Source organism: Chelonoidis abingdonii, chromosome 17, assembly GCF_003597395.2.
Source record: "Chelonoidis abingdonii isolate Lonesome George chromosome 17, CheloAbing_2.0, whole genome shotgun sequence".
Classification (NCBI taxonomy): Eukaryota; Metazoa; Chordata; order Testudines; family Testudinidae; genus Chelonoidis; species Chelonoidis abingdonii.
Genome location: NC_133785.1, coordinates 28,061,033 through 28,074,531, shown reverse-complemented (window position 1 = coordinate 28,074,531; position 13,499 = coordinate 28,061,033). Strand labels below are relative to the sequence as shown.

Below are 13,499 nucleotides of genomic sequence, written 5' to 3'. Positions count from 1 at the left end.
AGGAGAAATTGACACCATCTCAAAAAAAGAGGTCAATTATATATTGGGTAGGAAGATTGTCATGTAGAAAGGAGATAAAGATCTCCAGCAAGAAAGCAAGAGACCCTGAACATCTTGATGGAGTTTAAATAATTTGGCCAAATTTTTCAATAATAGCCTTAAGGTATCTCAAATTGTGCACATTAAAACTGTCAGTCACTAGCCAGGCCTGAAATTTTCAGCCTTAATCTGTCCCTTTACTCACATTAATAGATAAAGACAATAAGTTTTAGAGCAAAATGAATGTTACAATCAAGAATATCCTGACTCTTCAAGGCTTTTTGGTAGCCCTAGTAAAAGAAGAAATTATAAGGAAAGGCTTTTTTCAGTCAACTTCAAAGCAAGCAAAATAATGCACAGCTGATTTCATCTAGGTTTAAAATCAATAACACAGCTCATAAATAACTCTTCTACCACAGTATCCAAACCATCTTGCTTCTTTCTGCTTCTGCTTATATGTGGATTTATATACCCAGCCTCACACCCCAAATAGAATCAGCAACTTATTACCAATTATGCTCATCAACATTCTGCAAAGTGCAGCTGCTAAACTACCTGCACTGGTTAACAAGGTTCAGGAGGTCTGATTGTCATGGGAGGTGTTTTAAATCTCTCTCTGCCACAGTGTCTGGGAGAAGTGTCAGCCACATCAGTTACTAACTGGTAATTCTGTGCAATTTTAAAAAGTAGAATAAAAGAAAAAAGAAAATAGCAAGTCTGAGGATGTTGTCCCTCTCCCTCTCCCCTCCAGTTACATACAGGTTAAAAAAGAAGTTGTGACTTAAAAACTTCCACTGAATTCAGTGGGAACCATGCATACAGCCACTGGCTTTTTCTCTTTTAAGAAGGTGTATTCATGTATGGATAATATGTAAGAGAAGTAAATAAAAAAGCTGTTACTTAATCAAATGAATGAAGCAAACAACAGCGATATTAGTTTGTTGGAGCTGATCATTAAGGAAGTTGGATTCTTTTGTTGCTTAACTGGAACCAAAGATCCATTGTCACACTCCTTTACCAGTATGTGAAACCTGAGACCCTGCTCCTTCAAACTATTACACAAGAGTTTAACTTTAAGCATCTGAGTAGTCCTATAGATCACAGAGGAACTACTCATATGCTTACAGTTAGGCATATGCATAACTGTTTGCAGGATTGGAATCTAATCCCCTGTATGTAAGTACACATTTAGTTTTCCTACTATGATTTCAGTGGGACTACTCATGGGCATAGAGTTAAACACTTATGTGTTTTTCATTTTAGAACACTAGTGCAGGCAGACTTTGCTCCATGTGTATTTGGATACCAGGGCTGACATCCACAAAAAGGCTTAGAAACCACTTGAGTAGGGTGATTAAATCCTGGGTCTCCCACCTCTTAGATGAGTGCCCTAACCGCCAGGCTAGAGAGTCATTCTCAGACACTCTCTTTAAAAGCTGGCCCTATGACTATTTAAATATTTAATCCAAAGTAGAAAGCTACAACAGGAGATAGTTCTCCATCAGAATATCCCACAGCCTGGTGGGTCAGGCACATTTCTACAAGGTAGCATATCCCCTATTTGAATTCTTTCTCCTGCTGAATAGAACCCAACTCACCTCCAAAATGAGTGCTCTAATCACTGTGCTATAAGGGAGAGGGCACCACAATCATTTGTGTTTCTTGCAAAGATGCTTCTGGCACCTGATTCTTGGCAAAGGTTCTCAGTTGTGGATCCCAAGGAGTGATAGGTCTCTAAATCCCAGAATGAGGCAGGGTTTACGACATACCCTTTTCATCAGCAACTACTATTGGCTTGCTTAAGCAGGGAGCCATCTAACATGATGGCTTTTGAAGATTCCATTCTTAGGCACTTATCTCTCCCCATACATTTTATAGTGATCCAGGCCACCTAGCTCAGGCTTTGTGGATGCCAATGATTTTCTAAGCATCAAAAAGTTAGCTGTTGTGATGCTCAGCATCTCAGTGCCTAAATCCCTTTGTGGATATGGGCTTAGGGTTTTTTTTCCCTATGATGGGACCCCTGCACTGACATGAATCCCCTTTGAAGTGACTGGAGTCCTGTGAAGTTGAAAGGATCTGCTCACACAAAGTCAATTGCAGGATCCGGACCACTGCCACTGAAAGGCTGGAATCATTTTCTAGTATTTGGTGCCCAAGCACATTGTTTTGGGCAAAGACCAACCAGCAGTAACTGCTTATAGGAGTTGTCATTCAGTGCTTATTATGTAGTGGTTGAATATACTCAAAATATTTTAATCAAACTGGAACAATTACACTTTGCAAGCTTGTCTGAGAGGCTGACACCTCAGTGTTCATTATAAATGTGAGGAGAAAATGACATTAATATATTCCTGTTTTGTTGTGGATTTTTTGCTAAGCAAATCCTAAAAGTTTCACACTTCTCTGAATTTGATTTTCAATCATAATTTGCAGGCACATATAGCCAGGGGATACTCTCGAGGTGTAAAATTGCCGTAAGGTAGCAGAATACTTTTTTTATGACCTGAGGGTAAATCACACTCTGTTCCTACAGTATCCTGGGAATGAATCCAGCTGGTATTGTAGATGATTTTGCTTCAAAAGTTTGCAGAAAACCCCATAAATGCGGTTGGGACCAAGGTTCTGCTTGCCTGACACATGTGTGATGTGCCACTGAGCAGGATTCGCTCCTATTTAGTCCCATCCAGCAATATATTACACACTGATTATCCGATGGAGCCTATGCATAGCCCCATTAACTTCAGTGTAATCAGCTATACTAGGATTAAGGCCAAAATGGAAAGAATGTCATCTGTAATAACATGATTCTTCCTTGTTTTCAATATTTAAAGCATATTCTGGAGGGTGTTTTTCTTTTCAGAACTGCACAAGGTCTTTCTAAAGATATTTTATTAAAGTATGAATGAATGATGTAACTTTGCCTAGTTTTTAATCCATTGTGGGTTAGATGTGGATCTATCTATCTAATCTTTTATGGAGCAAGTGCAAGCTCCACATCTAGAAAAGACTAGGTAATTTTATGACTACTTATAATATTTCTTGAAATAAATCACATATTTCAGTGAATAAGCTTATCACCTGAAAGCAATTCTAAAAGGGCTACAATTCCCGTGACCCACCCTGCCCACCGTGTGAGAGACTGCATATTTTGCTAAATGTATTCATATTTCTAAAGCGTGAGACATTGTTTACTGTTGAAGAGAACAATTGAGTAAATTGAGATCAAGTATGGAAAATCCTCTACTCCTTAACTTTGGAAATTTTGTTTTATTTTTAATTTCATATAGAAGTATCAGAGGGGTAGCCGTGCTAGTCTGGATCTGTAAAAGCAGCAGAGAATCCTGTGGCACCTTATAGACTAACAGACGTTTTGGAGCATGAGCTTTCGTGGGTGAATACCCACTTTGTCAGATTCACCCACGAAAGCTCATGATCCAAAACATCTGTTAGTCTATAACATGCCACAGGATTCTCTGCTGCTTTTACATATAGAAGTAGTTACCCCAAAGGGAAAGTCTCAAAGGTAGTGTTCTCTGAACAGAAAAAAAAACCACCCCAAAATTCTCATCACTGCTGATGGGTAAAATGTGTATGCTGACCAGCAACATTGTAGTCCTACACAACAGTCTCCAGAATTCAGTAATTCTTCTGAGACTGTCTCAAGAATGTTGATAGCAAGAGGTGATTCATGTAACTGCATTTTTCACAGAGATCCTGTAGATAAATGAAGAAAAAAATAAATAATAAAAAAAAAGATAAGTGTGCCTTTATTTGACCTTCAGTGAATCAGCCTGTATACTTGCAACTTCCAAGCATTTTAATTTCAGTAGGCATCAGTAGCCAGGAGATATACTGTCAACTACTTTCTCTGTTCTTTTACTGGATCTTCACACCACTCCTAGCTACTTGTCCAATAGTATTCTTACCAGACTCTTTGCTCAGTTACTGCTAGTAATAAAAATGAAGGAAACCCTACAAGAGTCTATGTCTATAAGTGACAGACATGGTCTCTGCACACCTTCCTTTCAATGATACACTGGTTTAATGACTCTACCTTGAATCTGTTTTACCCAAAATGTAGTGACAGGCATGTACATTGTCTAAGTAGTTATATCTTAACTTTTACAGAGATAATAGCCCAGAACATGTACTGTTGCATTATAAAAGAAGCCTGGCAATCTAGTGTTATGCCATATAGGAGAATTCTAAAATTTGGTATCTTGCTCTCCAGGAATTTGATCCCATTGAACTCAGTTAAAATTAAGGCTTCCTTTGACCTCAGTGGGAGTTGAACTGGCCACTAGGCAAGTATGACCTGTGAGGAAGAAGGGAGGGAGGGGCTTGTGGTAAACCTCCAGTTAGAAGACTGGGAGCTCTAATACTCTTTCTACTGGGAGAAATATAGATTCAGATATGAAGGAGAAGGGCTTGCACTTGCTCCCAAATAAGTTAATGGAAAAAACTCCTGTCGACATTGATAAGCCCAAATAAAATAATGTGATAGAGATGTGGGGAGATGCCTAGCAAAGTGTGTGGTAGCTGAGGCTGACTGGAGACTACTGAGAAGCAGAGAGAAAAAGCTGACCCTTCTTTGCTGATTCATTAGGCTCTGAGATCAGACTTATGGAAAAGCTCTATATGGCATAAAGCCAATAGGATTTGATAGACATTTAATAGGATTCTGTAGGATGTTTCTTAAATGACATTGCATTTAGTAGGGAGTAAGATCCTTTTTATCATTTGTTTGTTTGTTTGTTTGTTTTAATAGCACACTATTGATTTCTATAGCAGGAACATAATTCTCTATTATATTCTATGGAATGGCTTATAACCTCTGAACAGGCCTTGGTTTTGTATTTTATTAGAGAGAACAGTGTCACTCAATTACAGACCTCAAAGTCGCAATACTCCACCAAAGAAACTTCAAAAACAGACTCCAGCGAGAAACTGCAGAATTGGAATTAATTTGCAAACTGGACATTATTAAATTAGGCTTGAATAAAGACTGGGAGTGGATGGGTCATTATACAAAGTGAAAACTATTTCCCTATGCTATTTTTCTCCTACTGTTACTCACACCTTCTTGTCAACTGTTGGAAATGGGCCATCCCGATTACCACTCCAAATTTTTTTTTCTCCTGCTGATAATAGCCCACTTTAATTGATTACTCTTGTTATAGTTAGTATGGCAACACCCATTTTTTCATGTTTTCTGTGTATATATATCTTCCTACTGTATTTTCCACTGCATGCATCCGATGAAGTGGGTTTTAGCCCATGAAAGCTTATGCTCAAATAAATTTGTTAGTCTCTAAGGTGCCACAAGTACTCCTCATTCTTTTCACAATACTCAGTGCAACACGATAGTCTTTGGCACCACACTGGGGCATTGGTATAGTATTGCACCAGAAGAGATAAGCGCTGAATCTGCTGAACTACCTACACACACTTTCTAGAGTACCCTAGGTTTATCTTGAGATGTGGAGTGGTCTATAAATCCAGTGCAAACTAGGGCTGACTCTCAAAGGTGCAACTGTATAAAAAAAAGTTGAAGTGGGGGGAGAACAAAAGTTAAAATGCTTAAGTTCTGCAGCTGAAGTGAAGGGGATATGAACAGAATAGTAGAAAGATGTTGGAAGGTGTTATTGGTCCTTCTCACCCTTCCGCCAGTGGATGCACACTACATTTGTGAAATGTGATGAAATCATGGTCTCAGCTGACTGCTTGCAATAAACATCTTTTCACATATCTACTTAAAATTTGGCTCTTTTCACTTGGGGCATTGACTGTTTAATTCATTTAGAACAAAATTAAAGTCTTATGAGCCAGATATTTAACTGTTTATGTATACAAGTTCTAATTTTCACAGACAGATACCTACAGGTGAGCAGACCTATTAATTGCCTTTTTTTTTTTTTTTTTTTGAGTCACTGGCAATTCCATTTCAATTTCGACTTTTATTTGGGCATTTTTAATTTTTGCCATAAAGACAATGTCAAAACAAAAAGTCATTTTGAACAAAAAAAACAAATAAACATTACATTTCAAGAAAGCTCTTTGTCTTTTTGGATTATTTTTAACACAACGAATATGAAAAAACCACTTGAATTTTCAAAAATTTTGATGTTGCAAAAGCTGCATTTTTCACCACAAAAGGTTTTGGCTAAGAAATTTTGCCCAGCTTTTCATGTGAGTTCAAACAAGAGTTTGCATTACAGTAAGCCCATGCACCAGCTCGCCATGCACACTTCTGAAACTCTGTCCCTATACATCTTTTTCAAGTATGACATTATTTTATGAATTGCCACCTATTCTAGGTTTATTGTATATCCAAACAGTGAAGTGTAATGTCTAGTAATAAAACAGGCTTTAGCTACTTAGGGAAAGTGTCCTTGGTCGATCCCCAGAGATGTGTCATTTCTAATTACACTCTCATAATGTTGTAGGGTGAGAATGTAAAGCTCCAACAAACTACTGAAGTTTACAGACTTATCACACCGTACTGATGCCATACTGAAAAACATAAATTATGTTTTAAAAAAGGGGTTTGATGATGGGAGGAGATATGTAAAAATGAAGCTGTTGGCAGAATGTGGTTAGCTTTTCTTAAATGTATTATTCATGAGCTAAGCTTTGGATTTGAAACTTCTAATTTACTGTGCTTTATTAAAAATAGAATTTCAGTACTATTCCTAACACTTTTGGAACTTGATAGAAAGAACTCTGCAGTCAGCAGCTATCAAACTCCGGGCAGCAGAAAGGAGCAGCTGTGCTAGAGGCAGACAGAAAACTTAGAAACAGAGAAGAAACAAGAGGAAAGGGAATGAAAGAAAAGGGTTAGAAGAGAGGGAGGCAAGGAATTCAGTGCTGCATGGGGACCACAGTGAAGTGAGACCTAGAAGTCAGTCATGTAGGGGTAAGAGCTACAAGAGCTCAAGAGGTAGATGGCAGCAAAAGGCATGCACATCCTCCTATTCTTAAAATAAATTATAGAAAAAACAAACAACTCAAGTATGTCCATATGAGGCTCTCATTTCCTCCCTTCACCCTTTTTTTTTTTTCATGTTGCTTAAGACAGAAGAGAAGGGGCCAATAGAATATTGGGATGAACATGGAACTTGATGGTCACTATTCAGTATGCTCCTCCGTTTGGGTATTCAGTAATCTGCTAAATAAAGTCAGTTAACTCTCAGTGTACCTGTGATCATTATAGCTAAACTCATGATTTTCTGTTACTGACCCAAAGGAAAGAGTTTTTAGATGCAATAGTATAAAGGCCAATCTCTTATATGAGCTCCCCCCGAGAAAGTGACATAAATGCACTTATTAGGTTTTGTTCGAGTCCATCAGTAAAGAGCAGCACTACACAAACAAGCAGTAGTTATACAATACTGGGTGTTAGTGTGATACCTCTCCCTATTTATTTCCCCACCTGTTTCCCTGGAGAGGACAAAGGAGAAGTTGATAAAACTAGGTTCCTCTTCCTTTCATGGATGCCAGGGAGAGCTGCAGGCTTCTTCTTCTTCTCCTTTCTCATTGGTAGGAGAGTTCTGAACTTTAAGTTGCCCAACACAGTGATCATCATTTTGAGTGTTATCCCTGTTCTAAAACCTAACACCAGCCAAAATTACCAGAACACCAGTCTGTGCAACAGTTGTTAGCACAGCTAACAGCTGAACCCATCAGCAGCACCAGGTATTTTTCTTAAATCCATATGTCAGCAACAGTAGGGAGAGAAGTTCATGGTCTGTCCTTGTGATGAGATTCACCATAACTACTTGAGAAATCACCTCTCCCTCCATAATTGTGATCTCCCGCAACATATACAAACCACCAGTAGAATAGAACTGTCAAGAATAAAACTGTGTGGAAGATATGCAAATTTTACAAGATCTGCATCTATGAAACTCTCTCCTAGAGCAGATGGGAAGTGCCATGGAACTAACTACCTTCCGAACTAGAAAACAAAACTCACACCAACTTACACTCTCAAATATAAATAAGCCATCCTACAAAAACTTAAGCTAATATCAAATCATTTTTCCTATGGAGTGGAAAGAAACTGAAAGCAGGATTGTTATTGTTGTTTTCTCAAATATCTGAAAAGCTTTCAGACATGGTGGTAATGGGGCCACAAATACCTAGAAATAGCTTGCAAATGTTTCAATGAAGAGATGGGATTCAAATAGCCTACAAATATCTAGATGGATGGAAGGGAGAGAAACAAGCTTTTTCGACACACATATAAACACACTAAGCTTCCAGAATAAATAAGGATATGTGGGAGCCAAAACGCCATGCAAAGAGCAATAGAACTGCCAGATATTTAGGACAGTATTATAAATGGAAATTACTTACTAAAACAGCTTTTTCATGGCATTTCAGCACTTTTGTTTCTTCTTCTTGTTGAAGCCAAGAAATAGATTGGCATTAGAAAATGAAAGTGAATGGTGCACAAAAGTTATCCAAAAGTTAGTGAATTTCTGAAAAGGTTTGATTTATGTTTTAGGGCAAACAAATGCTTATTTTGTCTGAGTTCATCCCAAATTTCTCCTGTAAGGATGACTGGATATTTGAAACTGGTTACATTCGGGTTAGACTCGAACATGGAATAGAGTACATTGGAAAGGATGCGTGATGAATATTTGATGTTTTCCAGACCTTTCCTATGCTTGGATCTTCAATGATAACCCCTTGTATGTTCAGGAGGACAGCCGTCGATTTGTCTCCCAAGAGACAGGAAATCTATACATTGCCAAAGTAGAGCTATCTGACGTGGGCAATTACACCTGTGTTGTAACTAATGCTAAATCAGAACAAAGTGTTCGGGGCCCACCCACTCCACTCATCCTCCGTAGTGATGGTAAGTTCTTTTAATGTGACTATCTGGAAACAAATACAAAAAACTTATTAAAATCATGTATTTGACTTCGATGTTAGCTATTCATTCTGAGGCAATAACAAATCCCTGTAGACAAACATGCAGATTCATACTTCTTATTTGGGTCCTGATCCAAAGATTCTTTTTTACCTTTAGTGGACTTTGGATCTAACCTTAGTTGGTAAAATGAAGAAAGAGGTTCAGTTTGAGGTTAATTAATAAACACATCTACAACAAGACAAAACAATGCAACTGAAAGAAAGCAAAAGAATGTCAGTTCCCCCATTCTAATTTCATTCTTCCGAGGCAAGCTTATGTTTTGATTTGAATTTGACAAAGCTTTCTAAACGTAAACTCAAGTTATTGCTCAAATATAAAATCCAGAGGTAGCTCAAAACTCGGTAAGTCATTGGAGTGAGGGAAAAACCAAACACCTTTTAGACAGCTCTCTAAATAAATGCTCACAATGGGGAATATATAGCTGGTAAATCTGTTAGCAAAGTTTTTTGATGAGATTGTTTACCTAAATTGTAATCTCTCATACTGCTTTCAAAGTACTCTGATAAACTAATGAAATACAGCAGAAGGTTATGTTCCTAGAATAAATAAAAGGCAAACATGCATATAGGGCAATACTTCTGCCATGAAGTTCTGATGGCATTTTAATTCAGAAGATAATTTTTTGTGTTGTCTGTGTAAATACCAGAGCTCCGAAACAAATGTATAGCTTCATAGCTCATAAGTTAGTTATTTTATATAAAACATAGGTACAAACAGTCGATGTTTTGCTCTCATTCTTCTTTGTCCCTTTCTACCAACACCCTCTCTTTATCCTACCCTCCTTTTTCCATCCATATTTTTTCCATATCTCTTCTGCTCCTTATCGTCTTCCCTGTTTCTTTACATTAGGGAGAGTAGGGAACTGATCTAGAGCCTACTGAAATTCATGGGAGTATTTCCATTAACATCAATGGGGTTTGGATCAGACCCCAGGCTAGTAATCTCTGAAGCACTGTGCGACAGTGAAGAACAACACATATAATGTTAATGAAATTCTTGTTAAACATAAAAAAAAAAACACATTGGTTTATATCCAATATGGGATATGGGTGAAGACATTGGATAGATGGAAATATCTGAACAGATTGGTTAATCCCAGTGCAGTAGAGGGCCACCCAGAAGGCGGGGACAAGTGGGGCAATTTGCCCCAGGCCCCGCAGGCGTCCCCACGAGAGTTTTTCAGGGCCCCTGGAGCGGGGTCCTTCACTCGCTCTGGGGGGCCTGGAAAACTCTCGCAGGGCCGGGACCCACGGAGCTTCTTCCACTCTGGGTCTTCGGCGGCAGGGGGTCCTTCCGCTCTGGGGCAGAAGAACCCCTCACCGCCGAATTACTGCCGAAGCAGGACCTGCCTCCAAAGTGCCGGGTCTGCAGCGGTAATTCGGTGGCGAGAGGCCCCCACTGTGGGTCTTCGGGGCACTTTGGCTGCAAGTCTCAGAGCGGAAGGACCCCCCACCACTGAATTACTGCCAAAACGAGGGCCCGCCACTGCCAAAGACCCCAGGCCCCCTGAATCCTCTAGGCGGCCCTGGTGCAGCATACCCTATCCCTGTATAGTTAGAAAGTTCAGCTTTAAGCATATTGACTAAAAATATAAGCCTACAATCACTGCACAGCTAAACACTCCCAAACTGATCCTATTCACAGTAAGCATTGCAGATGCTAAACCCTGAGTCAGATTTTCCAAAGTGCTCAGTACAGAAAATTGGTACCAGATTTCCCCAAACCTTCAGGTCCTGTTTAGGTATCTAAATGAAATAGTCAGATTTTCAAAAGTGCTCAGTACCCAGCTGCTTTTATTGTTTTCATCTTTACCCACATCTCATACTGAACATTAACCATCTCGCTTTTGATATTTGACAGCATTGTGATTAACACTGTGTGTATTAGTAGTCATTGTTCTGAATGGGAGCTTCTGGGTGCTGAGGTTTTTTCAAATAACTTGACCCACAAGTGAAATTTACCCAGTGCAAAACCTATACACTACTTAAGATCCACATAGACTCAAATAATTCCTGGGCCTCGTAGTGGCTGCTTGCATAGAGGTAAAATTCACTCAGAAACCCAATCCTACTCCCTCTGAAATTGTTTTTAAAATGCTGATTGATTCCCATGGGAACAGGATGAGGCTCTAATTTTAGAAATAACCACATCCTTTCTTTTACACCGAAATCCTGTTGTACTAGACGGATCTGACACACAACTGGAGTGCTAGCTGTTTTGATGTTCAACAGGTGTGATGGGAGAGTATGAACCAAAGATTGAAGTACATTTTCCAGAAACAACATATGCAGCGAAGGGTTCATCTGTTAAACTGGAATGCTTTGCCCTTGGAAAGTAAGGAGTTTTGTTTTTGTTTTAATGTTTGCTATTCAACAGCGATATTCACAGTGAGTTGTGAATATCTTTAGAATGCTGGGTCATTTTTTGATTGGTTGTCATTCAAATGTCAAAAATAACTAGATAGGTCATTTAAAAAAAACAACCTTTATTCTGGTTTATTATTGTTTCTGTGTTAAATATTCACAATGATGCAAGTCAGCAAACAAACAAAAATCTGAAGCTGACATAGTGGCCGGTTTGTTACAAACTCAGAACTGAAACTGCATTCACTGAAAGGTTCACCAAGCTGTCTAAACCTTGGAAGAAAACGCAAGCCTTAGTTCAGAACAATCTTGGGTTGATTTGCAGTTTTGTATCAAGATCATGTCAAATACTATGTGAAACCAAATTTTGTGTTTAAACTCACATCTCAGAACAAAACTTGAGATGAACCCATGTGGATTGAACCTGAACACATGCTAAGGAACCTTCCAAAATAGAGTCACCGACCTTTGCCGTTCCCTTTATAATTACTGTTGAGAGGTGCTGATTATCTCTTGAGAGGTGCTAAGGAGCAAACTTCACATTATAGTCCATCAGAGTTACAGGTACTCAGCACCCATCAGGACTGGGCCATATCCTCTAGGCATAGTATTTATAGGAAACTATTGTGCTTGTCCAAAGGAGTAGTTGAAGTAGCTTGACTTTCTACCTCATACTTCACAACATATTGTGCAGTAAGACACTCAATCAGCAATAGAGTGAGCCAGATCCTCAGCTGGTGTAATTCAATGTATCATCAATGGAGCTATCCTGATTTACAGCCACTGAGGATCTGGCCAGTTTCTAAGGTATCTTATTGCATGATTAATAGGCATTTTCAAATAAAAAGCATGTTCCTGTTTTGAATATTAAAGACAATTAACTGACATTTGTAAAGGATAATTACAGATAAACTGGAACTGCTTAGAGATGGGAAAGGTGTTATGTCCCCTTCTTATAGTACTTCAAATATTGCTGAATGTACAATTCTTCTGAGGGATTATTGGTCCTTTTAGCTACAACTTGGGTCTTTCTAAGAACAGTATTTATTAAATTGCATTGAATTGACTGTATCTGCTATGACAAATACATTTGGGGGAATAAAAACATTGTGACAAAGTTCCTCCTCTACCTTGGTGGGTCCTACGCTTCTTGGCAGATTTGCTCACCTCAGTGATCTTCCCCACAGTCTGGGTCAACTCCTCCTGTGTCTGATCAGGAGTTGGGAGGTTTGAGGGGGAACCGGCCTGTCCTCTACTCCGGTCCAGCCCAGGGCCCTGTGGATTGCAGCTGTCTATAGTACTCCTGTAACACTGCATGACAGCACAACATCCCTGGGCTACTTCCCATGCCTCCTCCAAACACTCTTATCCTCACCACAGGATCTTCTCTGATGTCTGATAATGCTTGTCTCTAACTTCCAGCAGTACACTCTCTCACTCTTCAGCTCCTTACTTCTTGCTCCCAGCTCCTCACTCGCATCCTTTCCTTGGCTCCTCCTGCCTGACTGGAGTGAGCTCTCTTTAAACCCAGGTGCACTGATGCCTGCCTTGATTAGCTGCAGGTGTTCTAATTAAAGTAGCTCTCTCTAGCTGCTTTAGAAAGATCTTAATTGGCTCCAGGTGCCTTGATTAACCTGGAGCAACTGTCATTTGGTTACCAGGGTACTAGGGATTTGTTTAGCCTGGGGCTAACATACCTGTTTCTCAGTACTTTACTGTAGCCATCTGGCCTTGCCCCATCACAACATGTAATGGGAATTTGCTATACACTGTAGTGAATCTCTTCTTAGATTGACCACCAACGCTCACCCCACTGTATTGATATGCTTTTATCAAACACAAGTTATTTGGCTCAATAAAGGGATAACAGGATGAAATTCTATGGCCTGTGTTATACAGGAGGACAGACTGGATGATCTAAAGGTTCCATCTGGTCTTAAAATCTATGAACTGCAGGAAACTGCATTTGATTTGTTTTTCTAATCTTAATCTCCATTAATCTCCATGTCCAAGGAAGACAAACATCCCAATCGAGCACTCAAGATCTCTTCCAACATGTCCTGTAGAGATCTGTGTATCAAACAGTCAGTTAACTCAATAAATGTAAAGTGGGTTAAGAAAACCAGAATGTTTCGTGAGTACATATTTTCTCT

At 39.2% G+C, this 13,499-nt stretch overlaps 1 protein-coding gene across 3 annotated transcripts in view; it reads left to right on the top strand.

Annotated features, from left to right (window-relative positions):
- Positions 1–13,499, top strand: part of CNTN6 (contactin 6) — a 232,854-nt gene that overhangs the window by 134,687 nt on the left and 84,668 nt on the right. For 2 of the 3 annotated variants that reach the window (XM_032794620.2, XM_075073115.1), the window contains exons 6-7: positions 8,702–8,905; positions 11,215–11,317. In XM_032794620.2, the coding sequence (XP_032650511.1) occupies positions 8,702–8,905; positions 11,215–11,317 (307 nt within the window). The remainder of the gene's footprint in view (positions 1–8,701; positions 8,906–11,214; positions 11,318–13,499) is intronic. The other variant, XM_032794622.2, reaches the window with a different exon arrangement.